This window comes from Cucumis melo, chromosome 3 (genome assembly GCF_025177605.1).
Source record: "Cucumis melo cultivar AY chromosome 3, USDA_Cmelo_AY_1.0, whole genome shotgun sequence".
NCBI classification, from domain to species: domain Eukaryota; kingdom Viridiplantae; phylum Streptophyta; class Magnoliopsida; order Cucurbitales; family Cucurbitaceae; genus Cucumis; species Cucumis melo.
In genome coordinates, this window is record NC_066859.1 from 21917335 (window position 1) to 21943390 (window position 26056).

At 33.5% G+C, this 26056-nt stretch overlaps 2 protein-coding genes across 3 annotated transcripts; one reads left to right on the top strand and one right to left on the bottom strand.

Moving 5' to 3' along the window:
- Positions 1–952: 952 nt before the first annotated feature.
- LOC103496542 (SUN domain-containing protein 1) lies at positions 953–7069 on the bottom strand. Its single transcript, XM_008458426.3, has 2 exons — positions 5694–7069; positions 953–1578 (listed from the first exon to the last, which is right to left on the bottom strand). Exons 1-2 carry the CDS (start codon positions 6798–6800, stop codon positions 1273–1275), a joined length of 1413 nt encoding a protein of 470 aa, XP_008456648.2. The 5' UTR covers positions 6801–7069; the 3' UTR covers positions 953–1272.
- Positions 7070–20141: 13072 nt separating this feature from the next.
- On the top strand, positions 20142–24551 carry LOC103496541 (uncharacterized). Of its 2 annotated transcripts, none has more exons than XM_008458425.3 (11): positions 20142–20370; positions 21190–21241; positions 21441–21570; positions 21661–21794; positions 21884–21950; positions 22144–22196; positions 22374–22428; positions 22553–22627; positions 22900–23017; positions 24066–24112; positions 24217–24551. In XM_008458425.3, exons 3-11 carry the CDS (start codon positions 21469–21471, stop codon positions 24325–24327), a joined length of 762 nt encoding a protein of 253 aa, XP_008456647.1. In that variant the 5' UTR covers positions 20142–20370; positions 21190–21241; positions 21441–21468; the 3' UTR covers positions 24328–24551. The 2 variants fall into 2 exon arrangements, with proteins under 2 accessions (XP_008456647.1, XP_050938920.1); XM_051082963.1 differs by having other exon boundaries at positions 21498–21570.
- Positions 24552–26056: the final 1505 nt, after the last annotated feature.

Consider the following 26056-nt stretch of genomic DNA (forward strand, 5'->3'; position numbering starts at 1 on the left):
TGTAAAAACTTCAATATTATTTACTATTGAAATTGGGTTGTTTAATATTTCATTTAAAAAATGAATGAATGAATAATGGTTAAATTAATGTTCATATTTGAAATAAAATGAAAATTGTACACAAGAATCGATACGTAACAATTAGAAAACATACATAACATTAGTTATGACATCATTCACCTTAATTAATGTTGCAAGCACTGTGTGATACTTTTAAAATAAAGTATCCGAAAGAAATGGTCCAACAATTATAAACGTGACGTGTCCTAATTTTTCACATTAATTTTCATATAAACATTTCGGATTAAAGGATATTTTGGAACAAATTTTAGAGTTTCAATAGTAAAAATTATGATTGAAAGTTCCAAAACTTAGGGATATTTTGTGGAATTTAACCTAAAACATTGTAAGTAATCATTAACTTTGTATACTAAACCATTTTGTAAGTAAAAAAATGATTGGATTGTTCCTAGAATGGGTTATATCAAGGCTTCACAAAATTCATAATAGGCATCAATTTTTCATTTTTATTCAAACACTTTTCAAAAGTAAGGTTGTTCATCAAAAACTTCTTTATTTGGGGCTACTACTCTTTAAAAGATTTTGGAACTTTTATGCATAGATATAGCAATTATAATTAATAACTCCAATATACTTTAGAAAAACAAGTTATTTCAAGGGCTTAACCATAATCATTTCCAACAACACATAACAATACACAATAACAAAGTTTAGGAGTGCAAGCAAAAAATTTATAAACTTCGATAAAAAAGAATTTACTTTCATGAAAATGATAGCAACACATATCATTGTAATAAATGAGACGAATTATGCCATATTTTTAAAAACCAAAGCAAAAAACAAAACGATTAACAAACATGACTCTAATTTTGTCTAATTATTAATGGTCAAGAGAGAGAATTTCACAAAGACTCCTTCAAAGAACCAAGAGTTGGAAAAAAAATTAGAGCTCACCTTTGAGTAAAAGACTCTGAGAAGCTCTAAGAGCCAACAAGCCTGCACTGCACAGTCAAAAAAAATTCGCAACCCCACGAAGTTAATCTGTTTACAAATGCCTTAAGAGGAAAAACAAAAGAAGATGAAGTTAAAAGTAAAGGAAACAACACCTGTGCCCACTAACCAAAAACATTCTCTAAGTGTGAGGGCTATGGGGGTTCTAAATAAAGAATAAGAAGAACAGGGAATGTAACAATTACAAGGATAGTACAAACATGGCGCCCAATACAAAGCTGGTTGCAGCCCATCCCATCATCATGACTGTATCGCCATCATAGAAACCGAATGCGGTTCGTGACCGTGAACTCTAACGCGATAAATGCAAGTATAGGATGGACCTCCATGGTTGGATGAGAAATCTAATCGGATCATGTCAACGAGACCAGAGCCTGTTGTATCTGCCACGTCGAATGTCTGGGCATTGCTCTTCTCAAGGTCATATGTAAACTTGGCCAACAGGAACATCTTCTCAGCATTGATGGCTGAATTTGGATCGTCCCCTTGAAACCATCCAGATACCCTGCAATCCTTCGGCGCACTTGATCTATCAAATGCTACACTCTGTTCCAGAAAAGTCAATTGTGAAGGAAATATTAGTGAAAAAATCGGTCAGGTAAACCAAATCTAAGATGGAAAAGAGCAAGAAATTGCACGGTGGTAAGATGTACGAAAATAATAATACATGTAACTAAAATCCCAGACCCATCCTTTACACGGAATACGAATTTAATCAGGCAAAGAAGAAACTCGCAAAATAAACATCAATCCAAATATCAACAAACTACAGAACACTATTTAACCACTTTTAAAACTTGAGCAGCTATCTCCCCCAACATTTGCACCATTGATGTTTTAAATTTTCATTTCAGGTCACCTTCCGAGGCACACTTAACTTCATAAGCCATTTGACCTAATCTTTACACCATTTTCTTCTTTCTATTGCCAATACTCTCAACATGCACCTCCTTTTGTATAGATAAGTCTGGGGCAGGACAGGGGCGAAAATTGAGACAGTTTACCACCATTACTAAGAACAACTAAACTTTGATACAATTAATAGGAACCGCCTTGAAAAGCTCAAATGTACTTATACTTGAAGGATCAGAAATGTATCTAGCCTGTTTTTTTCTCTCTTTTTTTTTTGTATTTTAATGAAAACAACTTTCATTGAGAAAAAGAAAAAAAAAAACAAAAAGCCCGGGGAGCACCCTTTTCATAAAGGGAGCTCCATGTAGCCTGCTTTCTTGCTCCTACTCCTCCCAATAATTTTCCTCCTTCTTGGTTGCCAGAAATTCTCCAACCCCCTACCTGTTTACTTCATTTCTTATATCTCAAGTGATATTACAGACTATTAAAGCACTAGGATTCATGCTCGTGGGAGTGGGAGTGCAGAGGATTTACTCACCGTCTATAGTTTTGATATTTAAAGAGAAAAAAAACCAAAAATAATAATAATAAATAAATAAAAAGAGAGAGAGAACGAAAAAAAAGAGAATAAAAAATAAAGTATATCAATATATTTGATATGGAAGTAGGTGAAGTGCACTGGACAAAAGGTGACCCATTTGTAGACAGAGTAATGAGTCTTCAAAATTCCATTTCCACTCACAAGACACAATACAACAATGAAACGACTTAGACTCAGTTCACCGGCCAACTCAACCAAAAAATTATTGAACTGGTACTCAATTAATTTCGACAAAAGTAGATTATTTTTAAATTATACATACTGACTTGCAAGTCCCTGGGAGAGAAACATTTTGTTCAATTACATAATATTAAATTTACCTTATCTATCAGTTTAAGCTTTTGGGCCAATCGATGATTTAACATTGTATCGCAACCCATTGATGCACAAAGTAGACAATATTATACCATTGTGTAGATTGTAGATATTTGGAGGGTTGTTGTCCCCAATACTCCTAACTTAGCCTTGTTGATAGAAAACTCGAAAGAAATTAATTCCTCTAGTGACAAACAAAGAAATTAACAAGCCTCAAATTCAATGATGTAGTCATAGTGCATCCATGGTGGAGCTCTAGAACCGGCGATATCCTCTGGTGAGGAGTTAGCTTGGTTAAAAGTAATATGTTCAAGTGTAATTCGGAGAGATGACTATTTGAAAGGAGATTCGAGGTGGTACTTTGTTCAAGAGGAGGTTTGTTGAGAATGCAACCAAACTTCCACATTACCTAGATAAGAGGATGATCATGGGTATATGCGTAAGGACAAGCATCTCCAATGGTATGAATAAGGGCATTAGTCATCTTCATGGTATGCCTGCTTTACCATGATAGATGATGTGATGTTAGCAGTTCCACAAGTATACACACGGACATTGATTGGGTGGTTATGCAAGGTGCGAGTGGATAAATAGAGAACCCAGGTTTCGAAGATCTTTGATCCCATGCAAACTCCACTGAACTAGAATCTTATGAACTGGATTTCTCTCTCCTTAATTAGTTTCCATAAAGTACATCATTTGAAAGAAACAAAGCTAACTTGTTGAAACCAGATAGACCTTCTTAAGTGGATAAAATTTTTCTTTGAAAGTTGGATATATAGGGCATTTTCTCAGTGAAGTTGGTTTTGATATCCCTTCAACAGAAAGAAGGATTCTGAATAAATTTCTTTATGCGGACGGCATCCCTTGGAAGTATCAACTCTGTGAGCAAAATTCAGAAAACCCAGGTTTGTGTACAGTGTGGTAGAAGTGAGAATATCTCTCCTACCTCCTGCATTGTGAGTTTGTAGCTTGTTGAACCATTTTGGCAAGCTGTTTGGTCTTAGGGGTTGTAAACTGAAGCAGGTGGGGAATTGGACGGCAGAACCTTCGTTTGAATGTTGGTTCAAAGAAAAAGCTAAAGTGCTTTGGATTAATCTATCAAGGGCCATCCTCCTTGCTGAAACGAAAGGAAATAAATTCAAGAGTCTTCTTAGATATGAATACTTCTCTAGCCTATTTTTGTAATCATTTACCGCCTCTAATTGGAGTGCCCAACATTTTTTGTTTTCCTTCTGTAATTACTCCCACTATCCTCGAGTAAAAGGGATGTCTTATCCCTTTGCCCCTTGGTTGTTTTGACTTTTGTTCAGCTAATTAATTTTTGAATGGAAGTCTATTCTGCTTCTCAAAATAGGAATACAAAAAACAAAACAAAGACAACTTAATTAAAACTAATCTAACAGATATTAACTACAATCACACTCGAGCACTATCGAGGCAGCTCAACGAGTGGAAAATATTAAACCATGAAAAGAGCAATACTCCTGAATTCTGATCACATTAAAAAAGCGAATCCCAAGCACACCCTCGTCTACCAATCATGAGGCAAATGTATAAAGATTAAAGAATGAAAAGTAACTGGGGCCAAGAATCTCTCTCGGTATGTAACTTCTCCAAGCAATTTGGAGGGAGGTATCTTTAGCCTTTAAACTATTACTGGTGCAATCAACATACTTGACACAGTAATTTGTTTCAATTGCTTTTTTGTCACACATTGAGGGATGAGTGAAAGTCTCTTAAACAAATGTATTATGCCAAGACTTGGGGATTATAAATTCAGAGGAGACAAATAATGTTTTCAAATTCTCCTTGAAAAACTCTAGAGGTCTATGGCACCGTTGGAGTTCTAGTCGAGGACATTTTGTAGTGTTTTCCATTTTTTAGACACACCACATACCATTGAAGAGTATTATAAAATTAGAAGAAAGAAGATAGCCTACCTTCAATCTTCACCCCATCTCCTCTTTTAAAATAGGTAGGTGTCTAAAAGCATGTCCCAGACTCTCGTATACTGAACATAAAAAGAGAAGGTACCTTTGTACAACATTCTAAAATAACACGTAGCCCTCTCCAAATCAAAATAATTTAAAACCTTCTCTACCTCTAATCCCAAAATGACTAATAAAAGTCAAGCTACTGCCCCCAAGGTCAATCCTTTCCAATATACATCTCACTAAGATTAGTATAAGAACATGCAACCTGTCTTGTCGCATAAGGCAATGGTGTGCGGATACCGAATACAAATTTCACAAACTTGAACAAAACATGTCTCCTAAGTTAAGAAAATCTATCTCTCATCCCCATCCTAGAAAATATGTCTCATAAGTCCCATGCATGAATAAAACATATCTGATGACTAAATTCGACCCTCATTTAAACTATGCGGTCTGTACCATAGAACTTGTTTTAGTAAAGAAAAAGGGAACGGAAATGGAAGGGAATGAGCAGGCAAATATATCTATCAGAAAAAAAATATACAAAATTCCATAGGCAGAGACACTCATGAAGAAGCGGGAAATTACATAACAGTATCACACTGCAACACTCATCCAATCAAGGTGTATATAAATCTTTAAATCCTTTCTCCTTCCTAAGTTTCCCACTAAAACAGAACCACCCACAAGCCCCAACATAACTAAGTATAGAAGGTACAGATGTTTCACTTGTAACCCCAAGAATACCCATGGTTCTTCCCTTCACAACTCATGGTATACAATCCAATTAGTCAAATATAAATATTTAATCAAAGCCCGAGTAGCACCCACTAACAGACGCTCATACATACTTCGGCAATTGTCAAATATAAATATTTACTGTAAAAGAGCACGTATTTGGACATCAAAACAAAACTTTGCACAGCAAACAATTCTAAGAAGAATAAAAATATCACCTTAGCAACATGCTCCAAAGTAATAGCTTCTGGAACAATTGCTGCCCGCAGCTTAATTTGAACAAACCCACTACTTCCTTTCAAGGCGAAGCACTGCCCGGGCTCCCCAAAGCTAGGTTTTAGCAACTTATCTGCATCACTGTGAACACCATTCCTAACATTTTTCGAAAACCAATTACTTGTCCTTCCTCTATATGGATCCGAATGCTTTACAACCATCGCCCCACCAGAAGCAACAGCATAATCCACCCTACCAAGCCCATCAGCAGCATGCTTCTGAATCTCCCTCTCAATCATCTCCCTTGCAGATGCCCTAATTTCATCCAAATTCGCAAATCGCTCATCAAATTCACCATTTTTAGCCTTCTTCAATTCCTCATAAATTTTATCAAATTCTTGCTTGGACAACCAATCCCCAGCCTTCAACTCGCTCAAAGACCTTTCCAATTCTTCCCCCTTGTTCTCCAGCTTCTTCAAGCCGCTATCAAGATCAGCAGTTTTCTCCTCAATCTTCTTGTTAACTTCCCTTCTCAGTCCCCCAACCTCATTCTCAATCTTCCGATCAACAACCTCCACCTGCACCTGAAGCATCTTACTCGTGGTCTTCAAAAGTGCTTCAACTTCCGCAATCCGTCCCTCGACTTCCGAAAATCCCATCTGATTTCCCACCTCTCCTTCACCAGATTTTAGGGCTAGTTTTCTAACCATTTGAGCCAACCCCAAAAGAACCAACAAGAGAACACCATTCTTCGTAAGAACGCTAACAATAGTTACCCATCGAGGCTTCTCCGGCTTCATAACTACCTTTCTACTCCGCCGCGGGGAAATGGTAGAATTAGCAACAGCTTTCTTGATCTGAATTGGATCCCTAGAAGACCGCTCAAGAACAACCTCACCCCTAATCGAATGATGACTCATATCCCTACCATTTCCACCGGCAACTTTGTCGTCGGCGGCACCACCAGTCCCAAGAGTAGCAGTATTCGAAAGAGGGTTAACCCCATCAGTGGCCAACAATTCAAAACTTGCCCCTTTCTTCTCCGAGGCTAAAACCGGCCTCCTCCGCGTCGCCGGATTCGCCGTTATGGAGACGGTCGAAGCCGACATTTCGTCAAAATTCGGTACCAGAAACGCAAGAAAGAAGAAGCCCTAACAACAGTGAAGATGAAATTTGAAGAAAATAAGAAGGATTGAAGGAAAGACGGATGTTTGTGTATAGTGAGAATTTGAAATTTCTGAGAAGAAACAAAGAAAGAAATTTGGGAGGGAGAAATGGATTGAAAGTACGGTGGCAGAAGGAATTTTGATTTTTCCGAATTGAGAAAAAACAACAAACAAAAATTGTTAAAATTGAATGCATAGAAAACTGAATTAAATTAACCGACGCATCGGGGAAAAGAATGCAAACCCCGACCCCTTTTGAATGAATCTCTACGACAAATATTTGGACCGGTCCGGTTGGGTTTGGGCTTCGATTCCTTTCGGCCCATTATCATCGACAAATTTCGTAAATACCCTTCTCTCTTTGTTGACAAGACATGATGCCCATTATGAGTTAACTCCGATTAATATGCCAAAATTAATTGCTAATTGATGTGGTGTTGTATTATCAATAATATCTCAAATTTTGAAAAAGACAAATTATTTATAAAACATAGTAAACAAATTTTAAATAGCCAAATAGTTTTATTTTTTTTTTATTTTCAAAAATACTCCTTTTTAATTTTATGTATTTGATATATTTCGTATTTAGAAAAAAAAATAATAATAATAATAACTTGTTAGACATAAAAATTCTAAAATTAAAATAATAATTAGTTTGCACAACTTCACTTGAATTTTTGAAATTATTCCTGGCTTATAAAAAAAGAAAATAGAGATAAAAGAATGATATGTTTATAGTCGAGGTTAAAAATCTAAAACTAAAACCTCAATTTTGTAGTCAAATTTTTATTGTAAGGTTTGATTTTTGAAAGTTAAGTATATTTTAAAAATAAAAACAAATCAATCCAAGCTAAGATATAAAAACAACTATTTTTTTTTTTAAAAAAAAGTTAATTTTCAAATTTTGACTTGATTTTAAAAACAATTCTCAAATGTAACCAGACAATAAATGAAAGTCTAAATTAAAATCATTTTGAAAAGCCAAATTAATTGTCAAATGGGTCAAGTGATTATTAAAACAATCTCAAAAATTTTGGTCCAATAAATTTACAAACACTAAACAACGTTCAATAAACTTAAACTTAATTACTTATTAGATGTGAAATCATTTTCTTTTTTCATTTTGGCAAAAAACTGAACTTATTCTCTGAGATTTAATTTTAGTTATATTTATTCATTTTTTAGTAGGAATGAAAAATCCATCATTTGATTTTGACCTATGTTAATTTTAGTTTATTTTATTTCTTTATATTAAATTCTTAACTTTTCGAAAGTAACATGTTTGATCATTAAGTTTTATTTATTTTTTAATTGGTATTTCAAATTTAAAATTAGCTTAACTTAGTGCAGTCCTTGGATATAAAAAAAAATGAAGAATATGAGAGAACTTTCCAACTCATTTTACAAAAGAATATTATTAAAATAATTACATTACATCAACTAAAAATTCTCTAAAAAACATATTGAAAAAACCACATACAAACTTTAATTGAAAACGAATTAATTAAACACATCACTCTATGAATCTTATTTTTATTATTAATTAGCTTTCATATGCTTAATATTAAAATTAAATTTTAAAATATAAAAAATAAACCAAAATATTTATAAAATATATTAAAATATCAAAAGTCTATCTACAATAATAAATTAAGATAGACTATCGTAGTAGACACAAATAATTGTTTATCTTAATCTATCACATATAATTGTGATATTTTGCTATATGTAAATATTTTTAAAAGATCTTTTTTTTTATTTAAAGTAATTTTCCTTTATATTTCACAACAAATATTGTATTTTGGCATTTTTATAATTTAGTATAATCAATAATATTAAATAAAAAAATTATAAAATTATATCGATAATACTTAATAGAAATTGTTAATATTAAAATGGGTTTGCTACAATTGATATGATCTTGTTTCTCCCCGATCATTATCACAATTATTGTACTAAATAAATATTAATAAAAAAAACAATTTTTATTAAAAAAAAAAGAAAGAAGTCACTTTAAATTTCAATTATATTAGGTTGACTAAGAGTTTTTTTTTTTCATTTATTTCTTTCAACTATGGTAAAGAATATTATATTTTATAATTATGATACATTGTGCTCGTCATCTAATTTCATTCCACGAAACATCGGTCAAATTATTAAAAATAGGATTATTTTTAAGGGTATAAAGAGTTTTTAAATGGGTTTTTCAAAAAGATGATTTTTAGGACAAATAAGTTGGAAAAAATCTATATTATCCTTCGGTTAAAAAAAAACCCTAAAAATAAATTTTATGTAATCCGTCTCCTTCTCCTTCTTCTTTTCCTTCTCCCCCACTTTCTTTTCTTGTGTGTTGTGGTTGGCTGCGCACAGACTATGGGATAGAGTTTGTGACTTTGACACTAGTGACAACGGTTTCGACGATTTGGGCGCAACTAGTTCATTCCTTTATTTTGACTTTAGGAGAAAATTTCTAGGGAAGAAGAAGAACTAAGAAGCCATACTGAGGAGAACGATGCATAGTTTGGAAAATTGAAGGAAATCGGACAGAGGCGGCACAATGTGACGAGGGAGTTCGAACAACGGGGGTAAGGTGACTTTCTTTTGGTTACTGTACTTTTTAGTATTTGATAAATTTTTAGTTGGTATGAAAATATTGTTTATTTATTTTTGCTTCATTGTTGTCTAAATCTAAGAGACTTACTTAAGCATACATATATAGAAACACTCTAAATCGTTTAGGAGGGGTAGCAATTTAATTTCGAAATGCATAGTGAAAGTTTGGAATGTGCGAGATGTGTGCGATATAAAATATACGGTCTTAAGAGACTTACTAAACATGCATAAAAACACTCCATAGTAAAAGTTTGGAATGTGCAATATGCGTACGAGATAAAACATAAGTGCATAAGAGACTTACTAAATTGAATTGCTTGCACTCCTAACCATATATTGTAACACCTTGAAAAATTTCCATGCATATATAAACGTCGCATTTTTCTTTAAAGTATGTACGCAAAATTTGAAGGAAATAAATGCTTTGAGGTTGTCTTTATATAAAGCAGGCTAGAGTGCTGATTTCAAAGTCATTTTCTTATGGAAATCTATATGAATAATCATGTATATTCTTCAAACATAGTAATAATATTGAACATAAAAGAATTTTTCTCACTCAAACATATACTAAGAACTTGTAATAAAGTTTTCCTACCAACATCTGCTTGAGAAGCTCTAAAATGATGTAGTGACACGTGATGATGAGGCAATTCAGGCAAATGCTAAATCACATAGAGTCCAAACTACAACTTCACTTCTTCCACCTTTACTAAAGAAATTGATCCTATTCAATGCTACCTAATTTCAATAAAGCTCGCTCCAACCCAATGGTAGAGAGTTTTCAAGCAGACTAAGAAACACCCAACAACTATCATAAATTTATATCAATTTATATATATATATAAAAAGTACATACAAGAGGAAATCACCTATCGAGTATTGGCGAAGAAAAAGCCGCAAAGAGGTTTCGACTGCCACAAGAAAGCTCTGACGTCCCAACGAAAATTGAAGATGATCAATTTTCGACTACCACAAAGAGAGGTTCCAACTGCCACAAAATTGATTTTTGGGTCCCAACGAAAACTGCAAACGGAGAGGCGACATTCATCGAAGGAGAGGACAAACGACACCGGAGGAGAAGAAATCGAAGTGGAAGCGGGAAAGTTCAAAAAAGAAATTCACTGCAGGAGGAGGAAAAAAATGGGTTTGAAGAAAAATTAATGAAGGGCAATTTAAACATTTTACTACCAATTTGTCCTAAAACTCAATTTTTTCAAAATCAATCCAAAAATCTTTTATCCTCCAAATTTAGCGTATTATTTTTGGCAATTTTTCAAGAATCTTTATTTTTAGGGTTTTTTTAACCAAAGGAATTAATAGACTTTTCTCGACATATTTATCCTAGAAATCATCTTTTGGAAAAATCCCTTTCAAAACTTTCTATATCCTTGAAAGTAATCCTATTTTTTGTAATTTCACATGATGTTTCATGGAATAGAATTAGATGATTATGTATTTCGACTAAGAGTTTTTTCTTTCAACTATGGTAAAGAAATATTTTATAATTATGCTCATCATCTAATTCTATTCAATGAATTGATTATTCATTGTAACCCAAAAAATTATACTATTGAAAATCGTTGACCGATGAAAAGTTGATGAAAACGAAATAATAAAATAATAATATGAGATTATGACCTCATTGTCTACTGTTACAATTACAATAATCAATTTATATCCTTTAATGGACATACTTTTTGTATTTTTCTTTTTTATTATTATTATTTTGCTAATTAAAGGTGAAAAGTTAATTTAAAATAACTCTTGAAAGGGTGAGAACTAAAAAGTGATTCTTCAAACAATTTCAAAGTTTGTATAATGGCACTCATAAAGGTTTGATATATATATATATATATATTTTAAATAATATTTTATTTGTTCCATAAGTTCTTTATGAAAAGAGTGTTAGTTAATTGCTTCTCCAAAAGACATTATCTCTTTTATTATTGTTTTTATTTAGACTTATTCACATCAAAGTAATCCTAAACTTTGGTATTTTTTATTTTTTAACAATTAAGACTTAGTTCAGAGATTAGGATGGTTTTAAATCTTTTAATACTTATATTATAAATATTTATTTCACCTTTAATTTTTTTTTACTTTCTTATTAACGTATTAACATCACAAAGTTGTCGTTAACAACTCCACAAACTCCAACGTTATTCACTATTCAAGTTTACACATTAATTGATGAACTATATATTTTCCAATATCTATTCCTTTATTGTTTCCAATGATTCCACTAGAAATATAACTTAAAACAAAAACAAAGTAGGACATCTGACTTTATGCAACTACCACTTTGACATAGATGATAATAGACAAGAGATTGAGGAATACATGTATTGATAAAGAATAGGGTTTATATGGAAGAATAAAGAGAGAAACTAAAGGATTAGAGGAATTTTTTTAAATGATGTAATTTTAAAAATTAATGTCAAAAATAGGGTTGTACAAATACTATTGTCAAAATTAGAGTAGCGAAGTCGTGTACCGGGTACACAATTTCTACATAGTCCTTCCACATCGGACGGTCAAATGGTCCAAGTGGTGATGTGGAAGTCGTATACGGCTTCGAAAAATTCAAAATTCACCATATTTTTTACAATAGTTTGCCTAACTACTTTATTTTTGCCATTTCTTTTCAACCTACTCTATTTTTGTCAATAATTTTAAAAATCACTCTGTATTAGAGGAAGGTTGGTTGTTGAATATATTAGAAAAGTGAGCAAATTAAATCGGACTTAAACTCACTAGTCACTTTGATTCTGTATATATATTGACGTCTAAATCTAACTCTATAATAAAATAGGAAATCATAAAAATGAAAGAAAGAATAATATGTTTTATTTTGAATTTTTAAGTTTGGTTTTCAAGTGATTTTAGGTTTCTAAATACAACGCTTCTATTTTTCAATTTTGTTTAATTTTTATTTGATCCATAAATTTCAAGAACTCGAAAAGAAAATCTTAACAATTAAGTTGAGATATTTATGATTTATGATTTTTTAACTACAAAACTATTGAAATCAAATTCAATTTTTTTAAAATGAAGTTATATAATCATGAAGAGATGAAAATATAACTTAATACAACTACCGCGGTCAACTTCATCTAACCATCGAAACGATAAATTATCTCTAACAACCAATTCAACGTATCATATACTCAAAAGCAAAATACTTAATTAATTAGTGTTTTGCTTGGAAAAAATTAAAGAAAAGATTGATTTGATTTGGGATGCGTGATTCAATTAGGGGTATTTTAGGTTCTGAGAATGATTATATTTGGAATGTGAATTTTTTTACTAAACTAGGAATACTTAAAACAATTTTGTAGCTATATTTTTGTCCACTTTTCGATTTTATCAATAAACCTTTTACCATTTGTCCAAAATAAATCTCCAAATTTGCTATTTTTGTGGTCACCCAAAAAGAAATCATTAGACAGTGAATTGAATGCGTAAAATTGATAATTGATTCAAACATCTAGGGTCTGTTTGGGGTTAAGGTTGGGACTGTGGGCTTAGGTTAGCCCAACCCTAACCCCCGTTTGGGCCCAATGTTAAGGAAACCCTAGTTTTAGGGTTTCCTTAACACGTTTTTGTTTGCCCCTTCCAACGGCGATTCGCGTGTTCCTCCGTTTTCGTGAATCCGGTTTCGTCGTTCCCCTCAATCCGTGTTCCATTTCCTCCTTCAAACCGATTTCAATCTTCTCCTCAACCCTTCTTCATCGAAATTTTTTTCGTTTTTCTCTTCTTTCTGTCATCTCCCTCAACGAATCGATGTTTCGTTTCGTCTTCTCCCTCAACGAATGGATGTTTCGTTTCGTCTTCTCCCTCAACGAATCTAGGGTTTGTGTTGGTTCTGTGTTGTCTGGTCGATTTGGTTTTTTTCGTCTTCATCCTTTAATCCATTCCTTCCTTTTGTATCGTTTTGTCCATTTGTTTCATCTCCCTCAACAAATCGAGAGATAGTTGTTTTCTTTCGTCTTTTCCCTCAACTAATCTAGGATTTCGTCTTCATCCTTTAATCCATTCTGCCGTTGCGTTTTCGCGATGAAACCGAATTTCGTTACGCCGAATCTCTCTCTACATCTCTCTCATCCGTCTCTCTCACTCCCGAAAGGACTTCTGTGTTTGTTGATGCCGACGATTTCGTTGGCTCCGAACACGATTTCCTTTTTGGAATCGTGGGTTTTGGCTCCTTCTTTACTCCTTGCCGCTCGTGGTTCGATTATGCTGTCCAGTCTTTTGCTTGGCAATAAGACAAATACTTCACTCTGCCATTGGAGCTTGGTAGGGAGGTATTGGAGTTTTCAATCCACTTTTTTTTAAAGCCGATGATGAGTTCGAATTTGTGTAAAACTGAATTCTTTTGTAATGTATGTAGTTGTGTTCTGTATTATTCCGGCCATGTCGTTGCTTTACCTATGTGTTCTGTATTCTTGCACCTATGTGTTCTGTGTTATTGGTTAAATTTATCCGGCCATGTGTTCTGTATTCTTGCACTTATGTGTTCTGTGTTATTGGTTAAATATATCCGGCCATGTGTTCTGTATTCTTGCACCTATGTGTTCTGTGTTATTGGTTAAATTTCTCCGGCCATGTTACAATTCTGTTACAATTGTGTTATGTCTTATCTGTATTCTTACCAATTTTGTTACAATTGTTGTATTTTTTTACAATTCTTCTATTCTTAGCTCTCTATACAATTGTTGTATGTCTTCTCTGTATTCTTTTGTTACATATTATTTCCTTAAAAAATTTGTTACATTTTTTTACAATTCTTCTATTCTTCTATGTATTCTTTTGTTACATATTATTTCCTTAAAAAATTTGTTATATTTCTTCTATTCTTATCTCTCTGTATTGTTAGATTGTTCTATTATTTTCATAGTGTATTCTTATCTCTCTATATTGTTGTCATGTCTTTATTGCTTTAACCTTCCAGTGTTGTCTCTTCCATCTGTTTTTATTGTATGGTTTTGACTTCACATTTGCTTACAAAATTTATTACAATCCTTCTATTCTTATCTCTCTGTATTGTTACATTGTTCATTTACTTTCAATTGGTCTTGGTTTCTGTCCAGTGTTGTCTCTTCCATGTCTTTTTAGTGTATGATTTTGGTATAGGTTTCAGTATATAGCCTTTGACTCTTTGGACTTTGCTATGCTTTATGTCAGTTGTAGCAGAGAGATTCTCTGTCTTTTATTGATAGATATGTTGCAGTCCATTACTTTGGTCTTTATATTTTGGTTTACCTCCCTTCAAGTCCTCTCAACTTGCCCCATCTTTTCCCTATATATTACCACGTTTCCTCTTTTGATTCACTGCATTCTTGCCCCTCTTTGTATCCTCTCTGTGGTTCTAACTTATCTTTTGTAAGTTCTCTTTTTCTTTTTCATTACTGTTAGCATGTATGTTGTAATTTCCCTTTTAGGTTGCTGTCCTTTTCTGTTATGTTTTTGTGATATGTTTTGTATACCTTTCTGTCCTTTATTTTTTTCTATAACTATGATGGAATTCCATTCATTATTTTGAATGGAATCAAAACTCTGAGGCTACTAAATTAAAAATAAACTTATTCTTTCAGTTTCCCGATTCAATCTTCATTTGAAGTAACATTTTTCGTCATAAAAGGTATGTATATGTATTTTTTTTTCATACGTTTTATATTGTGTGTTATCTACAAATAATAATCATCTTCTTGTCTTATGTAGGACGTTGCGACGAACGAGTTGGAAAATATTTGAAGAGGTACTCTTGTAATGGCCATTTGTAGGCTTTCGATAATGTATTTTATTTTTATTTATTTTTTTCGGTTTTGTATAATTTTATAATTAACATTTTGTTTCGGTTTATAATATGTATATAGAACATTCGGTTTAATTTTGTTACATATTGTATCCTATTAATTTTCTGTTTTCTAACAATTTTTTTTTCTATATAGTAATAACAATTTTTTTTCTATTGGGTTTAATTTTTTTCTATATAGTAATAACAATTTTTTTTTCTATTAGGTTTAATTTTTTTTAACACACAATCCAAATACAAATTATATTTTATCCAAAAACTTATTAAGATGTTTTAGCCAACCATAGATAACAATAATTTTTTAAAAAAATGTTTCTTAAAGAAAAATGTATATCGGAAAAGAAAGAGGATTCATATTAATTTTCTGTTTTTTAACAATTTTTTTTCTATATAGTAATAACAATTTTTTTTTCTATTGGGTTTAATTTTTTTCTATATAGTAATTACAATTTTTTTTTTCTATTAGGTTTAATTTTTTTCAACACACAATCCAAATACAAATTATATTTTACCCAAAAACTTATTAAGATGTTTTAGCAAACCATAGATAACAATAATTTTTTAAAAAAAAGTTTCTTAAAGAAAAATGTATATCGGAAGAGAAAGAGGATTGATACTCTTAATTAGTTGCATATATTTCTTTGAACTCCACTCAATTATATATTATTAAATCAAAATGATATCAATTTTCTTCGGTTTTTTTTAAAAAAAACTTCTTCACTAAATACTTGTTCAAACTTATTCAAACTTCTTCATAAACTTCTTCATAAACTTTATTTTTCTTTTTTCTTATATTTTTCTTTTCTTTTAACCTTTTCTATGTTTTATTTAAATTCTTTTTTTATTTTCAACCAATTTTATTTCTATTTTTAAAATACTTATTTTATAACTAAAATACATTGTAAAATTTGTTGAAAATAAAATAAAATTATAAGTCAAAATTCCAAATTACAAATTCCAAACTATTGTTCGGTTTTAAAAAAAATAGTCTTAAAAATTAGGGGTGTTTTAAGAAAAAAAAAACACAAAGGAAAATTAGTTAAAAGGAATTGAGTTGAAAAATATTAGGAAAATAGGATAAACTTCCATTTGCAACTTATTTAAATTTATGTATAATTTTCAATGTTCTCGTCACTCATAATCTATTTTTTTTGTTCTATGTTTATGGTTTTACTAAATACGGATATTACTAAGTTTACAGATCTTTTCACAATATATCGATATTGTACTAATTTAATTAGTACATGTTTTTTAGGAACTTTACATACATTGTAATGGATGAACAAACACTTATTAGAGTCCTAATTGCATTCACGTTGGCCCAACGTCAGATTTTACTAACGTTGGAGCTATTAATGAACAACAATAAGCGTCTCCCACATACACCGCCCGATACACGCCATAGAATTAGGGAGCTTGCTTACTTTCGCATGATACACGAGTCAGATCTTGTGTGTCGGCAAAGCACGCGGATGGATAGGCGAACATTTGCAATTCTATGCCATTTACTTAGAAATATGGCTGGTCTTTCTTCAACTGAAATTGTCGATGTTGAGGAAATGGTAGCAATGTTCTTGCACGTCCTCGCTCATGACGTGAAGAACCGCGTCATCCAACGGGAATTTGTACGGTCCGGTGAGACAGTATCTTGACATTTCAACATCGTATTGTTGGCTGTTCTTCGACTGTACGAGGAGTTGATAAAGAGACTTGTTTTGATAACAAGTAACTGCAATGATCAACGTTGGAAGTGTTTCGAGGTGGGCATCATAGAAGTTGACTATAATTGACCTTTACGTACATCGCACTTAATTCAACGTGTTTGTTTCAACCTGCATAACTGCCTTGGCGCATTAGACGGGACGTACATAAAGGTCAACGTCCCTGCAGGAGATCGATCTACTTTCAGAACGTATAAGGGGGAAATTGCCACAAACGTTCTGGGCGTCTGTGACACGAAAGGGGATTTCGTTTATGTCCTCGCCGGTTGGGAAGGATCCGCAGCAGACTCGCGGATCCTACGTGATGCGATTTCACGAGAAAATGGACTACAAGTGCCAAAGGGTATATCTTCTTTATAATAAAACATCGTCGTTTCCTACTTATCTATTTAAAGTTCATAAACAAACCATTTAATAACAGGATATTATTATCTGTGCGATGCGGGATATCCAAACGCGGAGGGGTTTCTCGCCCCGTACAGAGGCCAGCGGTACCATTTGCAAGAGTGGTGTGGTGCTGCAAATGCGCCAACAAATGCAAAGGAGTACTTCAACATGAAGCACTCCTCCGCAAGGAATGTTATTGAGCGCGCGTTCGGTGTTCTAAAGGGTCGTTGGGCCATTCTTCGTGGAAAGTCGTACTATCCCCTGCAAGTCCAGTGTCGCACCATTCTAGCATGTGCCTTGCTTCACAATTTGATCAACAGGAAAATGACATATTGCGACGACGTTGAGGACGAGGACGAGGGGGACTCCACGTACGCGACAACCACCGCTTCAGAAGACATTCAGTACATTGAGACAACAAACGAGTGGTCTCAGTGGCGCGACGACCTAGCCGAATCAATGTTCACCGAATGACAGTTGCGTAACGCTTAGCTAAGACCAATTTACATAACAAGTTTTCGATGACTTCGTCGCAGTTCTATCGTGTCTAACATGTATTGTAAAAACTAATATGGGCTGTTGCATATGAATTGTACGCGTGCCATAATTTGTATCATGCCTATTTTATTTTGGAGCTTAATGGTGAAATTACTTACGTACTCCATGTATTTTTTCTAATTTCTCATTCTCAGTATGTCAACCTCAAATCGTGCCCCGAGACATGTTTGGACGAAGGAGGAGGAGGGGACTCTTGTGGAATGTTTAATGGAGCTAGTGTCAATGGGGGGATGGAAATCAGATAATGGTACGTTCCGCCCAGGATACCTTGCGCAGTTGGTACGCATGATGGCGGAGAAACTACCTGGATGTCAGGTACGAGCAACAACTGTAATTGATTGTAGGATCAAGACACTGAAGCGAACGTTCCAGGCCATTGCCGAAATGCGGGGCCCAGCCTGCAGTGGCTTTGGGTGGAACGATGAAGAGAAATGTATCGTTGCGGAGAAGGAATTATTTGATAATTGGGTTAGGGTATGGAATATAATTTATACGTGACACAACGTTCACAATGTACATTTAGTTAACAATTTTTCAATTAGTACTCATACGTGATTTTTTTTTGTGCCCGCAGTCGCATCCTGTAGTGAAGGGACTCCTGAACAAACCATTCCCGTATTACGATGAACTTACATATGTATTCGGTCGCGATAGGGCGACCGGTCGGTTCGCTGAGACATTCGCGGACGTGGGGTCTAACGAGCCTGGTGGCGGATATGATAGATTTGATATGAGGGATGGAAACGAGGACTTCCCGCCCGTGTACAGCCAGGGAATTGACATCTCGCAGGACGATGTACGTGCATCCCGACCTTCTCGCGCTTCAGAGGGTAGGACCGGATCAAGTGGATCGAAGAGGAAGAGGGGAAGTCAGCGAGACTTCGAGCTTGAAGCGATACATCTGGCGCTCGACCAAACAAACGAGCAACTCAAGTAGATTGCGGAGTGGCCAGCACGCAACCTTGCAAATGACAATCACGTGAGCACGGAATTTTTCCGCATATTGCGTGAGATGCCAGAACTTACGAGTTTGGATAGGGCGTTATTGCAAAGGCATCTTTTGTCTCGTATGGATGACCTTCGGGGTTTCGTACTCATGCCTGAGGATGAGAGGGAGGAATTCTGTAGAGTCCTCCTACGAGACATAGAGAGATAGTTTATGTTTTTACTGACCTGGGTTGCTTATTATTTCCTTACGTTTTTTTCTGTATGATGTTGACTATTTATGCATTTTCTATTGTCAAAAACTTATTTTCCTTAATTTAGAACTTATTTTAAATTAAGGAAAATAGTCACAATTTTCCAAAAGCGTTATAACGACTATTTATATAGGTTTAAAATTGGATGACTTCGCTATCGCCGATTAGAAATATTGAATAATTTTTTTTATCTTTCTAAAAAATTAATTGTAATAAATTTCTCACAATATGTTCACCAATTTATTTTAATTTGGACAACTGTATGTATTAATTTAATAACATTACACATACAACAAATAAAATAGGAGAATAAGACGGATTTGAGGGTTTTGTAAAAAAGTATGCAATAATTTTTTATGATATTTACAATTTAATTTAAAAATATTATACCACATAAAAAAATTAATTAACTCAACCCATTTAACAATTTCCCCAAATAAAATTTATCACAACATCCACATAAACCTACTCAACTAACCCTTCCCCCAAACACATTTTATCATAAAATCCCCATTAAACTACCCACCTAACCCTTTCCCCAAACACATTAAAATCTCCATTAAACTACCCACCTAACCCTTCCCCCAAACACATATTATCATAAAATCTCCATTAATCCTCCCCACCTAACCCTTCCCCCAAACACATTTTATCATAAAATCCCTATTAACTCTTCCCACCTAACCGTTCCCCCAAACACATATTATCATAAAATTACCTTTTTAAACCCTTCCCCCAAACAAGGGTTATGATAAAACTAGGTTTAACTTAACACTAACCCTTCCCTGAATCAACCCTTCCCCAAACGCACCCTAATGTTTTTAATATTAAGACTCTATCCACTATTTATAACTTGACACGTGCACTTCATGCTGGTTGCTGGAGTTGGACCGAATCGAACTAAACCGAAAATTTTTACTTGCTTCAATTTTAAATATGAACCAAATGTAAACCGAACCAGACCGTTATAATATATTGTTCGGTTTCACAATTGTCTTAGGTTTGCTTTTGCCGCCCCGATTTGCCTTTGCCACCTCACTCGTCTTTTCTCTTCTCCTCAACGTCCTCATCTCCGGCCACCGTCGACTCCTCCTCAGTGTTCTCATTGGTCGCCAGTCGAGTTACTCCATCATCCAGTCACCGTTCGTCACTGTTTCGGAGCCGCATCGCCTTTAGCCTTGCTCTTTTCTGACCATTACACCTCCAATCTTAGATTAGGGGTAAGTTTCATTGTTTTAGTTGTTTTTTTTTAAGATTTTCGAGTAACCATTAAGTTTTGGCTTGAATTAAACATTACCCATAATGTTTTGATGCTAGATTTGAGTTATTGGAAGGATTTAACTACTGTCTAGCCGAGAAGGCGTAAAATTTTGGGTATTCGACACGAATTTTGATAAGATTTCAAGCTTTATGGTTTGGGTCTTGATTACCCGTTTAATTCTAGTGTTACCATGATGGTGGATGCTTGTTTTCGAAGTAAAAGGTCGTTGGGGTGTTGTCCATTAGGATTAAGGCTGCTTTTATAAGTGTTTAGCAAGATTTTTGGTGATTTTAGTTAGTTTTGTGAATACCCATTTTGTCGACATGAAATTCCCATTACCATGTTGTTGATTGGAAGAATTGAGACTTTAGAGAGCTAGGAAGTATTGTTCACTGCACTCAAGATCGTTTAGGACAAGTGTGGGTAAGTTCTTAAGTTGTTGACTCATTAGTTGATGATGAGTTTGTTAAATGATCTAGATCTCTCGAATTATTGATATTGCGAATAAGAGCATGTTAATACAAAAAACCCATTGAAGTTGCACCAAGTTTGGATGCCCATTTTGTTAAAGAGTTTAATGTGAAGTTTAGGGGTCCAAAGGTGACATTTTTTTAGCATAGACTAAAGCATGTAGGGAAACATTCAATTTAAGGCTTGGAAAAGAGAAATTAGAGTCTTTGGAATCTAAAACTGTTTGAGTTGACCTTATGGTGTGTTTTGGAAGTATTTGTGATATCGACATGTGAAGATAACTAAGAGACTTTGATCGTTGTTTCAGGCCAAATTGAAGTGGGGAAAGCGTATAATCCCAGGGGATTGAGTCATTAATAGTGAGTGACTCATTTTCAAGCTTTCTTTATACTTATACATGTTATCTTATGATATCGCTTGGAAACTACCATGACCTGAACTTTTTATAACTATGTTTTCATTTATGTTTAAATGATGCGTTTACTATATTAAGAATGTGTATGGCTTGAATTTATGATTGGTTTATAACTTAGAATTTGCATAATATCAATGATATAGATCCAATATTATCAATCTTCGGATTGGAATGAAGAAATACAGTAGTTCTGTTCCCAGCTCTGGCAAACAAATCATGGAGGAAGAAAGTGAAGATCTTGAATCTTCTTCCTCAGATGAATCTCTTGACTCGGTATTTTTTATTAGTTAAATTATATGCTTGTGTTACATTTTTCAAAAGGAATTCTTTTATTTGTAAGTTGATGTTCACTGTATTGTATAGGAAGAGGAGAATATAGAGCGTGAACTTGCAGATGTAACTTTTGAAGAGTTACAAAGAGCACGGTCTGATGGATCACATTCCATGTACCAAAAGACCAAACAAGAGAAGAAAGGTGGGCGGGCGAACAAGAACAGGTAGCTTGTGGGTACTATTTTTTGTTTTTTGATTTATCTTTTACAACTTGGAAGTTGATGAAGTGCATGATTGTAATTTCTCTGTGAAGGCCAATGGAGGTTAGCAGCAGGAAACCAGTTAGTAGGTTTAGGGAGGTCATTCAGGCTCCAAAACATGTGAGTTGGTTATTTCCTTTATTGTTTGTTCATTATCCAAAATTATGGTGTTTGCATTGATATTGTATGAAGCTAAACGATAGTAAAAGACAGATCTCACTTTGATGGAGTTCTAGTGCAAGCTAAGAAATAGTTAAATCTCTCTCTCAACACTAACTGGAATTTGTTTCATTGGTTATTTTTCGGTTTTCAGATGGTACGTGATCCACGTTTTGAATCTTTATCTGGTACTCTTGATGTTGATGGGTGAGTTTTCTTGATATAAGGTTTGAATGGTTTGAATAACTTTTTGACATGTTGAAAGGAATGCTGTCATCTAACGTAAAAAAATATCGTCTTAAATTTTTATACTGGCTATTTACTTTATAATCATCTTACTTCTTTTTTCGAAATTGTAATGGTATGTTTCTTTGAATCTTACAGATTTAAGAAGAGATATAGTTTCATATACGAGAAAAATCTTCCGGCTGAAAAAGAGGTCAATACTTTTCCTTTTCCTTGATATATCCCTCTAGTGATATCATTTTTAATTTTATATTCTAAACCTAAATTCAACTAACCTGGATGCATTTTGCGTATTGAAACTTTTACTGGCACAACAGGAACTGAAAAAGCAGTTAAGGAAAACAAATGATCCAAATGTTGCTGAAGAACTAAAAAAGCAATTATCTTGGATTGTAAGTATTAATTCTTTTGATTCATATGTAATGAGTCCCATGTTCTCTAATGTAATGCCATAAAAAGAGATGTTTTATGGTCTGGAAGAAAAATTAGAATGAAGTTTGTACTTGGCGAGAATTAGGAAAAGAAAAAGCTCAAACTTATTTCATGGGTTAAAGACAAAAGCTTCTTACTTCATCATTACCATGTTTTGTTTGATCATAATCTTATTATTTGTGTTCACAGGTTTGCTGTATGTTGATTTTTGATTGTTTTAATGTATTTTCAGGACAAGCAATTCAAATCCGATTCCACAAAACGTGTTGATGCTGCAATTCTGGCCAAACATAAGAAGAAAGAGAGAGAAGCAGCCAAACATGGGAAGAAGCCCTTCTATCTTAAGAAATGTAAAATTTCTCTTCCCCTCTTTTTGAATGACTTTTTCCCTCAAACGTTTGTGCTTAGGGTATGGTCTTCTGCTTGAAACTTTTAAACCGTAGGTGATCTATGGTAATTATTTTCCATTGGTAGTTATGCAAGCGGGGGGCTTTTGAACATTGGACTTATGTGCTTGTGATTAGCATAAGACACTAGTATTTTAATTGGGATTTAATTTGATTACTCCGAGTTGCAGAACATTGGTCTCACGCTGGTATTAATTTGCTCTTTAGGAAAAAGAGAGAAAAAACCAGGCCTGAACATCAAGGGCAAGGGAAGTTTCTATATTTGATATCTGATAACACACTCTAAACATGAACACATGATTTAGGTGAACATACAAAATCCAGGCCTGGATCTCTAGGGAAAAAGTATAATCACATTTCAAACATGAACACGTGATTGACATGGCTCTTGGTTGTCATTGATCATGCTAATCAAGGCGATTCATTAAAAGAGTCGTATTTGGTTTCTTGTTAGATTTTATGTTTCTATTTGAGCTTTGACGTAGGGAAGGGCAGGAGAGACAGTGATGTAAATATGCCTGGGCTGAGGACCATAGGTGGGGGATCTCGTTAGCTGTATTTTTTAGTGACTATTGGATTTGAGTAGTTGTACATCCAGAGAGGAGAGAGTATCTTTTTGGTATTTCCTGAATTTTGTACCTCCTGTTGAGCATTGTGGAGAGGAGAGAGCTGTCAGGACTCAGAACTCATCGATTTCTATGAAATTACCTCCATGTCTTATTTTATTAGATTGGAGCTTCTTTTCATAGTTTGAGTCTCTTTTAGTCTTCTATTGGCCTTACGCACTAGTATTCTTTCATTTTATACCACAAAAATTCAATTATTCATTGAAGAAAAGTACCAATTTCTTAAAAGAATTAATTTGATCAATGGGAAAGCCCGTTATATGTTAACAATTATGAGTGTTTTTATCTTCAGCCCTTTTAAGATGTTTCACTTGGTAGTTTTGCCTTTGTATAGCTGGTGACACTGTCTTTGGTATTTTTTTCAGCTGAAATTCGAAAGCAAAGGCTTGTCGAAAAATACACCAATCTTAAGGTATGAATCTGCCATTTCTGTCAACATAATTATATTTCAACATGGTCAGTTTAATGCTATTTATGCTTCTGAATTCGCAATTAACCATTCTGGAGTTTGAACAGTCCACTGGGAAGCTTGATGCTTATGTGGAAAGAAAGAGGAGGAAAAATGCTGCAAAAGATCGTAGATACATACCATATCAAAGGTCTAGTAAGCTTGATGAGCAAGATTGAAGGTTAAAACAGGTATTTTCATGCTTGCTTTAAGGAGATTCATGTTCCATATTTTTTTTTTAAATTTAGCCTCACCCAAGATTTTACTTGTCATTTCTTGGGTTATTGCAGAAGCAGGATAGAGATAAGTTTTAATTTGTTATAACGTCATGTATTGCTTGATATGTAAATCTGATGCTAGATTCCCAAAATTTGAAAGAACTTCTTGCCTTCTTTTAGTTTCATTCTTCTTATTCATGTGCATGTTATCATGATACCAACTTTTTTATTAAAATAATCAAACCATCATGGGTTGGCCTAATGGTAAAAAGAGAGACATAGTTTTCTTGACACTCGAATGTTGTAGGCCCGGATATTTAAAAAAAAAGGAGGAAAACCTTTACCCAGTGCTTATTTTTCTCGATGAACAGAATTTTTTCTATACAATGTACAACTATGTCTTTGAGTTCTAATTTACTTCTCCTGTTTGTTCGAAAATTGGACATCGTGAAACTAGCCTGACAACAAATTTCTTTTGTTTGGGGTGAAACCATCTTTTATTTATCCTTGGATAGCAAACACATCAGATGTTCTAAAAGTTTACTCAAAAGTTGTGGCCTCGAAGCAATTTCATTTTATGTACATAGAATTCCTTAATGATGTAGTTATTCTCGAATCATTTACCGAGAAATTAACAGTGTCAATAACTTCTAATTCTGGACGATGGACAGTCAAAAAGTAGCCAATTGTCCATCTTTTCAGTTGAATGGCCAAACAATTCTTCTAATATGTAGATTTTTAATATCAGTAATCCTAATTGTGGACGGAGTCATAAAATAGCCTATCGACTGTTTGTAGATTTTTCGATTGAATGCTCAAATAAAGTTGTCTTCTAACACGTAAATTTAAGATAATTAGTTATAGAACACTTTTATTCGCTAAATTTTAATAGTCCCTAACCATTTAATTTTATGGTTCCACTTGAACTTTGGTTCCTTCAAACTTGTAATAATCTACTACTCAACATGAACAAAATTTATAAAATTTTGATGTTGATTTTTGCTATTTTGTTATGCAAACATTGTATTTTACAAAATTATTGGTTCTCTAGTCACTTTATGGTAAGAAATCAAATTTGAGGATTAAATCGAAAAATTTAGGGACTAAATTATTATTAACCAAAATTTAAAGATTAAAATATTACTTGTACGAATATTTAGAGTCTAAAAGTGATTTTCAACCTAAATAAAATTATTCACATTCCTCAATTAACTTGAGAGTTGTGAGCTTTCAAGCAGTTACTACACAAATTTAACATTACCAAATTTAATTTCAAGTTGAATTCCTCACAAAATATTACGTATACAATCACATAGTGAGATTAGAAATAAGTAACACTAACCATAAAGTACCAAACGTGAACGTAATAATAATAATAATACTAATAGAGACCAAGTCTATGTTCATCAAATACGAAAATGGTAAGAGAAAATAAAACTAGAAGTTATTTGATTAGTGGGTTTTGGATCCTCTGAGTGTGTGACACAAAGAATGATTATTTAATTAGGATATTAATCCTACAAAGAAGACAAATATGAAGTTTGTAACCAAGATCAAGATTTTATAAATTTTAAATAAATGTTGAATTAAAATTGAAATCGTTTAATTGGGAAACATACGTATAGAGATGTATGAAACAAATAATTTTCTATCATTACAAGTGTTTCTTCTGCATTTAACAAAATTGTCA

Coding starts and splice junctions, on each gene's coding strand:
- LOC103496542 (XM_008458426.3), bottom strand. CDS start 6,800: ATGTCGGCTTCGACCGTCTCCATAACGGCGAATCCGGCGACGCGGAGG. Junction 1,579..5,693: donor CTTTGGAGCATGTTGCTAAG/GTGATATTTTTA, acceptor TTTCTGGAACAG/AGTGTAGCATTTGATAGATC.
- LOC103496541 (XM_008458425.3), top strand. CDS start 21,469: ATGAAGAAATACAGTAGTTCTGTTCCCAGCTCTGGCAAACAAATCATG. Junction 22,628..22,899: donor AAAAGCAATTATCTTGGATT/GTAAGTATTAAT, acceptor ATGTATTTTCAG/GACAAGCAATTCAAATCCGA. Junction 23,018..24,065: donor GCCCTTCTATCTTAAGAAAT/GTAAAATTTCTC, acceptor TATTTTTTTCAG/CTGAAATTCGAAAGCAAAGG.